General features: G+C 38.3%; 1 protein-coding gene across 1 annotated transcript in view; it reads left to right on the top strand.

Moving 5' to 3' along the window:
• The window catches only part of LOC110287624 (membrane-spanning 4-domains subfamily A member 4D-like), a 16,227-nt gene extending 1,494 nt beyond the window's left edge, over positions 1-14,733 (top strand). The window contains exons 2-7 of the mRNA XM_021154189.2: positions 4,678-4,837; positions 7,277-7,396; positions 8,988-9,044; positions 10,341-10,466; positions 12,450-12,551; positions 14,145-14,733. Of these exons, the coding sequence (XP_021009848.1) occupies positions 4,703-4,837; positions 7,277-7,396; positions 8,988-9,044; positions 10,341-10,466; positions 12,450-12,551; positions 14,145-14,285 (681 nt within the window). The 5' untranslated portion in view covers positions 4,678-4,702 and the 3' untranslated portion in view covers positions 14,286-14,733. The remainder of the gene's footprint in view (positions 1-4,677; positions 4,838-7,276; positions 7,397-8,987; positions 9,045-10,340; positions 10,467-12,449; positions 12,552-14,144) is intronic.
• The last annotated feature ends 474 nt before the right edge of the window (positions 14,734-15,207 follow it).

Here is a 15,207-nt window from a genome sequence, read left to right on the forward strand (position 1 = left end):
CTTTCACAAATCCAGCTGTGGATGAGGTTACTACTTGATTAGATGCACAGGTGTCCCTCCATCATCTCACTCTCCTCCATTGTGATGGCTTTGCTCACTTATCAGCTCTCCTTTCAGATGCTCCCATCTCCATGAAGCTCCTCTTCATTCCAATGTTTGCGGTCACTGGTGACCTCTGAGCTCTCAGGAGGCTCTGCTTTACCAGGCAGAGAACAGATTGTCCAAGATTCTAATGGCAGGTTTCCTTATTAGTTCGCTGAATTTCCTAGGATTTCCCTGAATTTGTTCCTGAAGTTTTGAATTTATCAAACTCTTTGGAGAGGAGAGTTTATGAAACATTTATCTGAGGCCTGTACTATGATTCATTAATGTAAACTTAACCTAAGAAATGTGTATTGAGTAAGACAAATGAAATTTGATCCCCAAGAGAACATATGATAGAGGCTTTGCTTCCAATATAAAAATGCTGAAGTAACATTACCTCTAAGATGGCGGCTCTCAACCTGTGGGGCGAGACCCCTTTAGGGGTTGAATGACCTTGTCACAAGAGTTACCCAAGACTATTTGAAAACACTATTTATTTACATCATGACTTATAACAGGAGCAAAGGGATCCATCCCATAATCAGCCTCCAAACGCTGACACCATTGCATACACCAGCAAGTTTTTGCTGAAAGGACCCTGATATAGCTGTCTCTTGTGAGGCTATGCCAGGGCCTGGCAAACACAAAAGTGGATGCTCACAGTCAGCTATTGGATGGAACACAGGGCCCCCAATGGAGGAGCTAGAGAAAGTACCCAAGGAGCTAAAGGGGTCTGCAACCTTATAGGTGGAACAACAATATGAACTAATCAGTACCCCCGGAGCTTGTGTATCTAGCTGCATATGTATCAGAAGATGGCCTAGTCGGCCATCATTGGGAAGAGAGGCGCCTTGGTCTTGCAAACTTTATATGCCTCAGTACAGGGAATGCCAGGGCCAAGAAGTGGGAGTGGATGGGTAGGGGAGTGGGGGGGGCAGGGTCTGGGGGACTTTTGGGATATTATTTGAAATGTAAATGAAGAAAATACCTAATAAAGAAAAAGAAAGAAAGTAATTTTATGGCGGGGGGGGTGTTACCACAGCTCTATTAAATTAGCAACTCTATTAAAGTTTTACTGCATTAAAAAGGTTGAGAGCCATGACTCTACACAGGTGGTTAGGTCACTGGAAGCATTGCCCTTAGAAGGGATTCAAGTAGTGTTATGTGACCCTGGTTAGTTCATATGAGGATAAATTGTGGCATCAAGCAAACTTTGGGCCTTGCTCATAGTTTCTATTTCACCAGGCAACAGTATCCTCTCTCATTTCCAGTATTACCTGTCTTACATTGTGATTTAGCCAGACAACCTTAGGTAGAGCTGTCAATTTCTGTGGTCATGCTTTTTGTTATGCCACCAAACATGGATAAAATAAATCCCCCTTCTTAATAATCACCTAACATCAAATATTTTATCAAAGTAATGTGAATGGTTTTGATTTTATATGAGGAATCTAAGGTTCATTAGACTTATGAGATATGCAAGAAATGACTGTGGTTAAGTTTGTCTTAGGGAATAAGCTTTTTCTATGAAACTGGATGCTTCTTAGACCCAGAAAATCACTGTATTCATTGTCTTGTGTAGCAATGATAAATTCATGACTAGCCTCTGACTGTAGTTTCCTATGCACACAATACATTTAAAATATATATACACAGTTCTCTAGGAAAAACACAGGTCTCTAGGAAAACACATGTATCTGCAATGTGTGAATTTTCAAACAGATTTGGAAAGCTCATCTAAATGATATTAGTCTGAGTATATTAAATCCTTTATATTGTATATTTGTTATATTTTGCTATGTCTACTCTATTTAGTCTTAAGTTTTGCCTTTTATTAATACTTAATAAAATTCATCATGCAACATTTTTATATATCATATTTTGTTTATATTTCTTTGATGGAGTTTTACAAATGGAAGTATCCAAAATTATCATTACCATAAGATATTATTTTCTTGTGGAATGAAACCTCTGTTAATCGGAGCCACTCATTTTGAGTATATTTCACAATAAATATACATGCCTGGAGGAGGAATTGAAAGTCAGTTAACAGTTTTTACAGAAAAATAGGAAGTGGTTGTGTTTTTTCAGAGATTCATATCACAGCCTTTATGGTTTAGAAGTGTTAGAAGATTTTGCAAATTTAAGCTAAGTGAGGTGCTGAGTGTGGGGTGGCCACAAGCTCTGAGCAAAGACTCTGGGGTGCCTTTCCAGAGCTTGGCCCTCCTCAGGCACAGAGGACAGGCATTGTGGAAGTAGGTAGGTGCAGGAATTTGGTTTCCTAGGCTTCAACATGATGGCTTTAATTTACTGGAAGAACATGGGACATCTAGGTGAAAATGAGAAAAATGAGGTCACCTTTCACTACATACAATAGTCTTTTGACCTTGGGTTGAGTGTACATTTAACTGTACCTTGGGAAGCAAATTTGGTGCAAAGGATAAGGACAAGGAAAAGACAAAGGCTTGTTAAAGTGTCAGCAATAGTTTCTCCTCCAGCGTCCATGACCTCACCAGTCACAGGTAGGTGGCTATCGTTACAATACCAGGCATGGCTTTTCTCCTATTGTGTCTTTAAGGCCATTAGATATCTCTTGGCTGCCCTCAACATAACAAGTGCCACTGTTGTACCCTTGAGAAGATCTTGGGTGTTCACCCTTAGATGAAAACTGCAGGCAATTACTAACTCCTCCAGCAAGAAGTTCCCTGATGGGTTATCCAGGTCTAAGTGATCATTTCTAAACATATTTACAGACAAGTAACCTTAGATGGACCAAACATTGTGTGTGTGTGCGCAAAATCATATGCATATTTAACAATAACAATTAAAGGAAAAGAGGTCATGGAGATTATGAGAAAAGTTGGAGAGAAGATAGGGTGGGATGGAAATGATGTAAATACAGTGCTCAAGTATAATATTCTCAAAAATAAATTTTAAAGTAATAAAAACTCGATATTATTCCATCTTTTATGTGTATAATAGGTGTTTTGTCTGCATATATGTCTGTATGCCACATGCATGCCTGGTTCTCAAAGACCAGAGAAGTTGTTTATGTCCTAGAATGTTAGTTATAGATGGATATGAGCTGTCAAATAGGAGCTAGGAATTGAACTTGGGTCCTCTGGAAGAGCATCAAGTACTCTTAAACACTGAGCCATCTCTCAATCCCTCAGATTATTGGATCTTAGGCAAAGGCTTTTCTCTGCTCAGACTTCATTTTTATATCACCATCAATTATCAAAAACTGTTGAGATTTAGGCTGGTTTGTTGTTTGTTTCTATTTCTAGTTTGACAAAAGAGTCTTGCTCCCCTTTAGATCCCCATCTTTATGCTTGCTCTTTAGTAAGTGTGACCCAACAGGGGAATGAATAGACAACCAAAGAGTTCAGCACATCACAGAGGTCTGAAGGCATTTCTGAGGGGCATGGCAGAGGTTCTTTGTACCAAATGAGTAAGTTGTGCATTTCACTGGACTCAACCCTTCACCTTGGACCCTCTTAAGAACACCTTTGCCTTCTGGAACATGAAAAGGAACTGTAGGCATATTTTTTTTCTAGTTTATTGGGTTCTTATATCTACCATCCTTCTCTGCCCCAATTCCACCCTAATCACTTGCAAACTCCCAAGACTAGATGGGAGAGAAGGAAGTTTAGAGAGGAAAGGGCATTGACATCTCTTTAGGCAACTTCCTGCTGCTGAGGGGAATCAAGTTCCTGAGGGCAAATCCAATCTCCATCATCAGAATGTCTCTAACCAACAACCAGCAATCCAGTAAAAGCAAAAAAACAAAAAAACCCAAAAAAACAAAAAAACAAAGGCAACAGCAGGAACAAGCAGTAGTAGGTGAAGCTGGGAGAGTTAGGGTGGTGTGAGATGCGGGGAACAGTAGCCACCATAGGCTTGCTCAGGGCTCTGTACTCTCACATTCATACTCTCATGAGTCTCCAGAATTCCAAACATTTGCAGTTGGCAAAAATCATGCCCCTCCTACAATACCACACCTTCCTAGTTATCAGCTGTGGCCAATCTAAAGCAGTCCCTTATCCCACACCTTGGATTAAAACAAAAACATATTCACATATCATAACTACCTGAGTTTTTAAAGAAACCACAATTCTCACTAGAGGGAAGTACCAGGGACTGCTTAAATTCTCCTTGCACTGCAGGTTGGTTGAGTAGTTCACGGGCAGAGGGGAGCTGTATCTGCTGGAAGCCAGAGACTCTGTGGGGAGACTGCACAGATGTAATGGGATTCTTTGTTGTGGGCCAGAGGATAAAATGGGGTGCACCTCCTGAAGTTGAAGCCAACATACATTAATGTTCCAACTACTAACTTGAAAAGTGAAGTCCAAAGTATTTGTCAATATATAAAGAAAAAGCACGAGCATTTAAAATAAAATTGGAAATATAATTGGTGAACCTTCTCTTATCAAGAGATTAAAACTGTTTTTCTTCTTATCTAAACTTATTATTATAATTATAATTATAATAACATAGGAAGATTTCGCTTGTTTCGCTTGGAGTTTACCCTTAGGTGGGAACCTGCATTGAATTATTTCCAGAACTTCATCCACAACTTCATTCTTATTTCAGTACTGTTTCTGCTGCCCTGGAAACCATGCAAGGACAGGAACAGACCACCATGACAGTGGTTCCTGGAGTTGCTCTGTCTTCAAAGAATTCTGTTATGAAATCACAAATGTGGGATGAGAAGAAAGAGAAATTCTTGAAGGGGGAACCCAAAGTCCTTGGGGTAAGACATCTTTGGATCTCAGGGGAGAATGATTTTGTAAATATGCACAGGATTTTTAAAACGATGCAGACATGCAATGACCTCTTTGACTATCTTCTTGGTACCTCAATAAACCCCAAGGGCAAAAGCATTTGAGTTTCATATTTATCATTTGAAAACTGACATGTTAGTCTATCACATCATACTTTCAGTTTAATCCATTTAAAATATAGAGACTGCAGGTAAGTTCTATGCTGCGGATCTTCTAAGATGATCATATCTAGCTCAGTGTAGAGAAAAAGCGATAAAGCAACAGCTGTGGCCTGGCCTGTGGCTTTCAAACCCATTGTGTTCTATATAAACAATTGCAATGCCATTGAGCAACCCTCCATTCTCCACATACTTCTATTCACTTCCAGAAGATTGTGCCCAAAAATAATAGAGGACTTAAAAAAAATCATGCTAGGCCAGTTAAAAACCAGCAAATGAAGAAGGTACTCACCAGGCCAAGCTGCTAATCTCTGGACAGTTGCCATTAGACAGACACCTGTTTCTTTTCTACCTTACTGTTCTAACTCATAATATCATCATTTTTCATGACATATGTTTTATGTTAACATAGAATATGCATACCTTAAAAATATCAAGAAGAATTTTTAAATGGAGAGCAGTTTACATTTACAGCAAAAGTGAAGCGGAAAGATGTGAACACACCCAGTGATGAGCACTCTGAGCTTAGTGCTTTGTCTTCTACTAGTTTATTAATTTCTATAAATATTAATGTAAAATAAATCATAATAATATCGAGTAGTAGTGGCTATTTTTCAAATTATTCTAGTTTTTAGGTTTGGGTTTTTTTTTTTTGGGGGGGGGGGTTGTTGTTTGGTTGGTTGGTTTGGTTTGATTTCAGTCTTTTGAGACACTGTTTCTCTGGGTGGCTCTTGTCCTAGAACACAGACTGTGTACCAGGCTAGCCTTGAATTCAATGAGATCTGTCTGTATATGACTCCTCAGTCCTGGGATTAAAGGCCTGCATCACCACTGCCCAGCTTAAATTATTCTCTCTCTCTTTTTTATGACATTAGTGGCTATTACTTCTTCTGAGGTATGGTACATGGTAGTCTTAAAGAAGTCTCCGTTTCCTCTGTGCTGTTGAGTGAGTTGACCTCTTCTCTTAGTGTTCACACATATCCTATCTCCTGAATGATTCCTGGAAGTATTATTCACTTGCCTCCTCCGTTAGCCGGGCTGACGAGTAATTGATTTTATTTATTTTTTAAGAAAAATAACTATTGGTTTTGTAAGTTTTTAATCCATTGATTTCCTGTTTTGAATTCTAGTGATATTCATTCTATTTTTATTTTTTCCTTTGGATTAAGTTCTGACCTTTTAGGGTGGGCTCTTCCAAATCAAAGTGTAGAGGGCTAACTCATTTTTAAATCTGTCCTTTTACATTTTAAAAATTAAATTAAAATATGATTTCACAATTTCCATCCTCCATTTCCTTCTACCAACCCTCCCATGCTGTCTCCTCCCTTTTAAATTTGTGACTTCTTTTTCTTTAAGTTTTAATGTTACATATATACAGATGTATGATAATAAATATGTAAGTTTTTTCAATATTTCCAGATTTATTCCCATTTACAGACTACTCTTCTTTCCTCCCACACATCTTCATACATTGTTTTCATTTTCTTTGAGTCTTTATTATGGGAGCAGTAATACTGAAATTCCCCCATTGTTGGATCACCATATACACATTCCTTCCTCAAACTCCATGCTCTCAAAGAAGATCATGTGTGTTCTTCATATTTCCCTCATTCTGCACCTAGCTTGATTTCCTCAAACTGTTTCTTGCTGGTATAATTTCCTACTAATTCACTAATCATATGTGAGCATGTGACAAAGGAGAACAACAGAGGTAGAGATGCATCATGGGCATCATAAAAGCATCTCTGGAGAGAACTTCACAAGTTCCCTTTAAGTTTGAAATTACTGAAAATGTATGTACGTGTGTGTGTGTGAGAGAGAGAGAGACAGAGAGACAGAGACAGAGAAAGAGAGACAGAGAGAAAGACAGAGACAGACAGACCGATAGACAGAGAGAGAGACAGAGAGACAGAGACAGAGAGACAGAGAAAGAGAGACAGAGAGAAAGACAGAGACAGACAGACCGACAGAGAGAGAGAGAGAGAGAGAGAGAGAGAGAGAGAGAGAGAGAGAGAGAGAGAGAGAGAGAAACAGAGAGAGAGTCCAAGGGAATGATTTATAAGTTACTACATCTCATCTGTATATGAAGACAATTGAGAAAAGAATAACATTTCAAATTTATCTGTGAATTATGAAAGGAGTAGGTGGTGGTAACTTAGTAGTATAAAAGTGCTTAGCATGGGCATCATTTTTGTTGTGGACAATGCTTTTATTTATTTTGTTTTTTTTTGTTGTTGTTGTTGTTTCTAGGTTATACAAGTTGTGATTGCTCTCATAAACGTCAGCTTAGGAATAATAATTTTGAAAACTTTATCTTCCGAACTACCCCTTTCAGTGATCTCAATGGTCCCATTTTGGGGATCAATAATGGTGAGTAACATACAGTCTTATATAACGGGATAATAACATCCTGTTGTGACTATACTAACTTTGGGTGAAATCTCTCAACTCTTTCAAGTTGAGAACACCATATTTAAACCCAATTCAGTATTTCATTGTTCACATTTCAATATCCACATGCCATTCATGAGATAGGTGGACCACTTATTTAATATGTCACTTAAGATGTATTGTGACAGCATGTAGTCAAGTGCTCCCATGGGGGTTAGACATTGACACAACTGATATCCTCAGAAGCTCATTGCTAATCAATCATAGGGTTAGTTAGAGTGATACGGCTTGCTGACCTGTTTCACTGCTCATATAATGTTTACAAGTATATTCTCAAACCAAGGATAACTGTCCTCCTATTGTTAACTTGGGGAAATTGAGATCTGCTTCTCTAGCTAGGAAGGGATCACAAAACTCTGAAGCCCATGAAAGAATGAATGAAACACGGGCGTTGTTGGCAAAGGAGAGGGGAGAAAGCTGAGCAGGTGATTAACAGCATCTGGCTAGACAAATCTCAATAAATGCTTAAGAGAATAGGAAAACTATAGGTGAATTTTGTTTCTATTTTAAATAAAATAACTAATTAAAGTTTGAATAATAATTTTGAAAGTTAAAAAGCTTTCCTCTATAAATAAAACTTGGAGATAATTTGCTTTTTACAGTTCAGAGTGTCAATAAAGTATAGAAATCAAACTTATATGAACTTACAAGAAGAAAACAAAATGCATAACCTTGGTTATTTGTACTTTACAGCAGCTTAGAGTCTTATTCAAGTATTGCAAGGTTTCCATTTATTGATGATCTGGAGAATGAGAAAATTTAGTTATGTGGTAGACTTGGTACTTTAATTTTTTCTTCTTATTTTACAACAGGTGTTTAAGATTTAAAGAATGCCACAGAATGTCATATATTTAAAAGTTGCACGACACTTTGTATATCAATAGTTACCAATGGCAATAATGATGATGATAATTCCACCAATAATACCAGTAATAGCTTACATTGCACTTTAATCTGGCATATTACTGAGCACAGTTCAACTCATTGAGTCCTTTCTCTAGCTCCTCCATTGGGGGAACTGTGCTCAGTCCAAAACAAATTGTGCTTTCCAAATTTTAATTTAGAAGCTTTAAAAGTTAATGGCTTATTCCTCTATACTGAAGCATAAAGAAAATACTAACAAAAAATGGAGACACAGTTGATGGCTCCTACCTGTATCCCTTCACTCAGGAAGCTTAAACAGGAGAGTCACTCCAAGCACAAACCCGGCCCGGTTCATGTGGCAAGGTCCGCGCAACCAGAACAACATAACAAGACCTTATATCAAACATCCAAAATAAACACATGGAATAATCTATTAACAAAACCTTGGTGGTTCTTCCATAAGTCATTTTACTTTTCCTCTGCTCTCCTGGGGATGGGGAAGGTGGGTGACATAGAAAACTGCTGCCTTTTAGACAGCCGGTCACTTTACTAAACCCAGTTTATTTGCAAGTATAAGAGTTAGTATGCTATGAGTTATACCAACTGTTTAAAGATGTTTAACCTGGATATTTCCCCTCATGACCAGTTCATTGTCTCCGGATCCCTGTCCATTGCAGCAGGAGTGAGACCTACAAAATGCCTGGTAGGTAATTTGGTTTATTTTGCTATCAAAAAGGAGTAATTTCATCAACTATGCATATATCTGCTACAATATAAAGGGGTTAATTCTATTTTCCTAAAGTCATAGCTATGAGTTTTAGAAGGACCTGACTTTCAAAAGTGTAGCTGAGCCACTGTTTCATAACAAGTCTCATCATGTCTGACTGGATATAATGTCAAGGCAGTTGCTGGGAGGATCTTGGTGCTGGTACAGTGAATTAGGGGAAGAAATGTCACACCCAGTTTAGACAGATGAGCCTTGAAGCTTCAGATCCAGCCCATAATACTGACACCCAAATATTTTACTGATAAAAATAAAAAATATTAACTGACATATTAAAATAGCTTCTATAGATGTATCCAAAGTAATAGTTTGAAAAATGGTTTTATAGAGTCCAGTCAGTCAGAGGGTAAGAGCACTTGTTCTTACAGAAGACGCAGATTTTTTTCTATGCACCCACATGGTGGTTCACAGCCATAAATAACTACAGTTCCATCGGATCCCTACCCCTCATCAGGCTTATGTGGGTACCAGGGCCATGCACATGCTGCATGTACATATAGGCAGATAAATCATTTGTAAACCTAAAATAATGAATGGCTTAAAAAGACATTTACAGTGATATGTCCATCATAAAGCTGATAAGGGTAATAGCCAAGAGTTCAACAATTATTTCATTTTCTAAAAGCTCCATTTAAATTTCACTTCCTGCAATAGGTAAACATCAACTTCTGTAGCACTATCAAGATGACCTTTCTACAACTAAATCTTGTCTGCCTACTTTGCATCTTTGACCAACACTGGCCTCTAAAATGTAGCTCATGTTCTAGATACAGGAGACTTTCAGTTTGCTGAGTAGTTTTACTTCTTACAATAAATTTTATTTAACTGAACCATGAGAAGAGATTGTGGAGCTGTATCTGCAGCATAGAAGGAAATATGCAAGAGGGACACCGCCATCAGCCTTTACAGAGGAACAGTTAGGAATAGCATGGTGCAAAATCAAGAACAGGTTCTCCTGGTATTGTGTCAAAGACTTTGAAAATTTTACTATCAAGTTAGAAGAACATCTTGTGCCCTTGAAAATCATCTGGAAGATTTAGTCTTAGGAATAACAGTTATTATGTTTTTATTTTGGCAAGGGATTAGCAGTAAAGCTACTATAAAGAAAGATACAAGAGTCTAGTTTGGATAAGAAGAGAATGAAATGCTGTTCTTCAAATATTGGTGGAGCTATACAAAGGTTGCCATTGATAACTGATCCCCATTCCGTTTCAGATCATCAGCAGTCTAACTCTGAACACTATCACATCTGTAATGGCTGCAATTGCATGCATAATGAGTGTAGTCAGTGTGGTTGTGCGTTCACATTCTTTGTATGGTTATAATCATACAATCACCAAGGTGCGTATTCACTCTGCTGGTGGGATGTCATGGAGGAGGCAAGGGCTCACTGACTCTTGCAAAAGCAACAGTCAACATTCTGATCACAAAATCAAAAGTGTGGGTGGTACATAAAGGGGCTTCCCTCCTCTAAGGAAAAGTGAATTGGCACAATGGGAGGAAGGATTTATATGGTTGGGACTGGGAAAAGAGGAAGGAGGGGGCTGTGATTAGGATGTAAAGTTAATAAAAAATAAATTATTGGGAAAAAAGAGAATAGGAAAATAAATCAATTTGCGATGTTGAAATGATAGCAAAGTCGGACAATATTTGAGATTAGGTGAAACTTCATTATTTCCCTTCTGTCTGTAACTAAGTCCAAAGGAAACCACTAATGTGGCTACTTCTCTGCCATAAGGACCCACATGTCATGTCTGATCTTCAGTTGGTGCCCAAGAGAGATCCAAAATAAAACTAAATTTCTAATCTGGAAGGTGCCAATCCTCTTGGGAGAAAAAGAGAAACTGTATAGCTTATAATATTTGCAAAATGGGTTTAAAGGTGTAAGTTATTTGTAAGTAAGAGCAGATAGAGTGTATTCTACTTCGAATAACCAGAACAAGCCACAAGGAATTGCCAGTGATCAGTCAAAATGATCAAGAAATATGATAGGTCTTATAGCTTATAATATTGCACTATAAACACACATATCTATCTGCTACTTATGTTGAAAAATCTACCTTTGCTTTGTTTTGCTTTGCTGATGTTTTCAGTATGTGTGATTGATATTGCTGGAGATTGGAGTTTTACTGTGGAGCCAAGGTTACACTTGGGTTAAAAATCCACCCTCTCTTCTCAATGATGGGATTATAGTCATGAGTCACCAAGCCTAAGCATTTAACTTGTTTATGTAAACTAAATTATATCTTATGCGAAATTGCTATCTCTCCTACTTTCTGTTCTCCCCTTGTGCCTGCCACAAGGCCTGAACCCAGAGGCTAAGAGATCTGTTGAAGCAGGAGCCAGGATGAAAACAACCAATGCAAATATTCTCACAATCCACTGAATCAGTGTCTCTCATGTGCCAAGCTCCTGATTAATGGATTAATTCACAGGAGAGGGACCATATCTGATCACTGAGATCATTCAAACCTGCCAATTCTAGGCACCAGTTCAAGGCAGGAGAATTCAAAATAAATGTGTCACCTCTGTTCTTCTATTTTGACCCTGTGGCTTGGTGAAGATACAGACAAAGCCAAATGCATTAAATAGTAAGGAGTGTGGTGTCCAACCCTCCAATGATTTACTAGTGTTGTGACAATCACTACCAAAATAGTGTGCCATCCACATAGACTTTATTACAGGGTGACAGATTTTCAAAATGAATTTCTATTGCATAATCAACTGTTGTCAAGGCTTTTGACTTCCTGGTAAGCTTTACAGCAAAGTAACTTTCTCAGCTGTTGTGTTTCCACCTTCTGTCCACATTCCTTGGCTCATCATTCTGCCCTCGATTTTCTAGGCAAAAACTGAAGCATACTCAGTCTCTTAGATAGGATTCTTCAGGATCTTATTTCTACATGTAGATATGACATAAAAACTTGGACAGCCTGCTCAGGCGAGGACATTCTGCATATAAATAAGCTGCCTCTGTTCTCACTATAAACCAGGCTAACCCCATCCTTGAGTTGGGACTATCCTGGAAGACTATCCTCTTCAAATATGAAATGATATTGTTTTCCCCATGTGAAACATCTAGTATAGAGCACATCAGTCTTGGAGTTAGGGGCCTCTGATAATCTTTATTAGTTAAAAAATAAGTGAGAATATTAGTAACATTCAGGAGATGATGAAATAGTCTTAGGTTTGGGCTGTATCAAAAGCTGAATTTCCAAATCCCTGGTCAGGGCCTTCATCTTTTAGCATGGTAGTCAAGGGGAGGAGGGCATATTTCAAACATGTACTACCCATTCTTTACATTCCTTTGTATGAATCTGTCTTTAGGATTTGGATATTTTGATGTTAATTTTTAACATACTAGAATTCTGCCTTGCTGTGTCCGTCTCTGCATTTGGATGTGAAGCTTCCTGTTGTAACTCCCGTGAGGTGAGTAGCACGTCTTCTTCGGTGATGCTTAGTAGGTCTCTATTATTCTGTAGTCAGTCACACAAATCTACCAGCTTACATGGACACATCTTTGTCTCTTACCTTCTTCAATCAAGATTATTGCCAGCCTAGCCTTGTTCCCTGCTCAGTCTTAAGAGGCCATGTAATCAGAAAAAGTGAGGTTCCCTCTGGGTTGCCTAGATTCATTAATAATAGAGTTTAAAGTCAGACTAGGAGGGAAGCTCAAAGCCATTTTTAGGACAGTTTGAGGGAGGGAAACCAAAACAACCAAAACAAAACAGGACAGACAAACTGAAAATCTCTTTATCCTCCATACAGAGGGAAAATGAAGAGAAAGACCTCAAAATCCCAGAAAGTCCAGGAAAATATATTTAGTAGTGCTAAGCCACCCCTCTGAGTTCAGAGGTTACCCACTTCCAGATCCTTGTGTTATAGATCAATGCCCTATACCAGAAACTCATGTTAGAAATAGAGACAGTTGATCAAGGAAAGAAAAGCATTCCTAAAAATGGAAGTGGACTAGTGAGCTGTAGAAAGAGCCTGAAGAGCATCCATCCACAGAATGAAGCACCTTTTATAGGACCATTAGAGACTTGGCATCTTTGTATCTGATGGTCTCACTGCCGGACAACGTCACTCAGTATGTTATCTTCTGTAGATGAAGCCCAGGTGAAGAAGAGCTTAGAGCCTTCTTTTGAGTACTGGTTTCTTTCACATTGTATATGGCCAACTTGCATATAGTGTGTTTTTATCAAATCCAGCCCCATTCACTTGGCTGTAATTCTTCCTTTCTAGTCCCTATTCTCCTGTCTAAACTTTGTTCATAATGTTTATTGGGCTTTTGTTTCTCAGAAACTTTCAGTTTATGTACACCTAGCCATTGTATTAACCCAAGGGCTGCTGCACATGCTCTTAGACAAGAAGAAGAAGGTCATATAGGGAGAATAAAGTCACAAACATAGGAGGTGAAAAATAATCAGGAAGTAGACCACCAATACAGTATGCCGCATAAGCTACTTCAAAGCTTGTATACAAAGTTAGTGTAACCCAGCATCTTCTCCCTAGAGCTGAGAAATGCTGTTCCTGCTGTCCTCTAGTGTGTTAACCAACAGAAGCAATGAGCTAGGTGCATGTGTTGCTTAAGTATGTCCATCTTCTTCATTCTACTGCTGGCCCATGCCCCTTAATAGTGAAGGTCAGAATATATTTCCATGTGTCATGATGCATCTGCCATTCTGGGCCACTGTCATGTGTGCAGCACTTCATTCAAGGCCACCATGTCAAGGTCTGCATGTGCAGCTGTCAACAGGAGCAAACTAATTTGGAAGAATTCCACTGTCGTTCTCTGTGACAACTTGGTTCAAGTATACCAGCTACTGAGCTGCCACAGAAAGAGTGTCTTAGGTCTGCAACACCTCATGATCCTGGAGTGGCCCAGACACCACTCAGTGCGATGTTTGATTCAACTTAGTAGCCACAGTATAGACATTAATAAAAGTAACACTATAGGATATGGAAATGGAAGCAGTGACTGAACTGGGTGACTCAATGACATTTTGATTCATTCCACAGGTTCTTCTAGTGCTACCATCAAATCCTGTTGAGACAGTGATGGCATCCCCAATGACACTTCAACCATTGCTACCATCAGAACACCAAGGGAAAAATGTTCCAGGAAATGTATACAAGAACCACCCAGGAGAAATAGTCTAGTTTTTATGTGTGTGTGTGTGTGTGTGTGTGTGTGTGTGTGTGTGTGCGTGTGTGCGTGTGTGTGTGTGCATGTTTGTGTATGTGTGCATTTCCCTAGGATATTAACACTTCATTGCACTGGCTTTTGAGATGAATATTAGATTTACTGTAAGTATGTAAGTCAAGCACTTATTAGGTCAACAACACTTCAACATATTATATTCATTGTATGTACAAGGGGCAATGAATTTGCAAAGATGTTTTGAAAGCAAACTGAAAAAAACAACCAACCAAACAAAAGACCTCTTAGTAAAATGAGGTCTCTTTGCAAAGACTGAAAAACTGGAGTTCGCATTTTTTTTGGGGGGGGGGGGCTTTTGCTAAATAAGTAGATTTAGATGCTTTTGATCAAGTACAAACTCATAAAGTATGTAAGAAATTACTAATGATAGGAAACAATTTTAATCTCATATGTAACATAGTGTATAATTTAATAGATCTGGTAAAAATTTATAATAAAGAGAAATGCCTGAAATCAGAATACCTGATCCTTAAATATACACACTACATACATTTATATACATGTGTATATTTATATAAATATAGTGTATCACCATATATATATGTATGTATATGTATATATATATATACACACACACATATATATGGTATGCGTATAGTATGCATATAGAGAGTATAGAAGGTATATATAAACATATGTGTATATATTAGATGTGACCTAAAAAAATCACTTATAACTGTGGTTTGGCGCTGTAATCTCCTCTAAGGCTCACATCTTTAAACAGTTGGTCCCAAGTAGTGCCATTATTTTGAAGGCTTGCTGAATCTTTCAGATATGAGGCCTAACTTGTAAAACTAAGTCACTAAAGGTTGGCTTTGAAGATGACACTACCTTCCAGTTGAATGTTCACATTAACTTTCT

The sequence above is a fragment of the Mus caroli genome, unplaced genomic scaffold (genome assembly GCF_900094665.2).
Source record: "Mus caroli unplaced genomic scaffold, CAROLI_EIJ_v1.1 scaffold_16685_1, whole genome shotgun sequence".
NCBI lineage: Eukaryota > Metazoa > Chordata > Mammalia > Rodentia > Muridae > Mus > Mus caroli.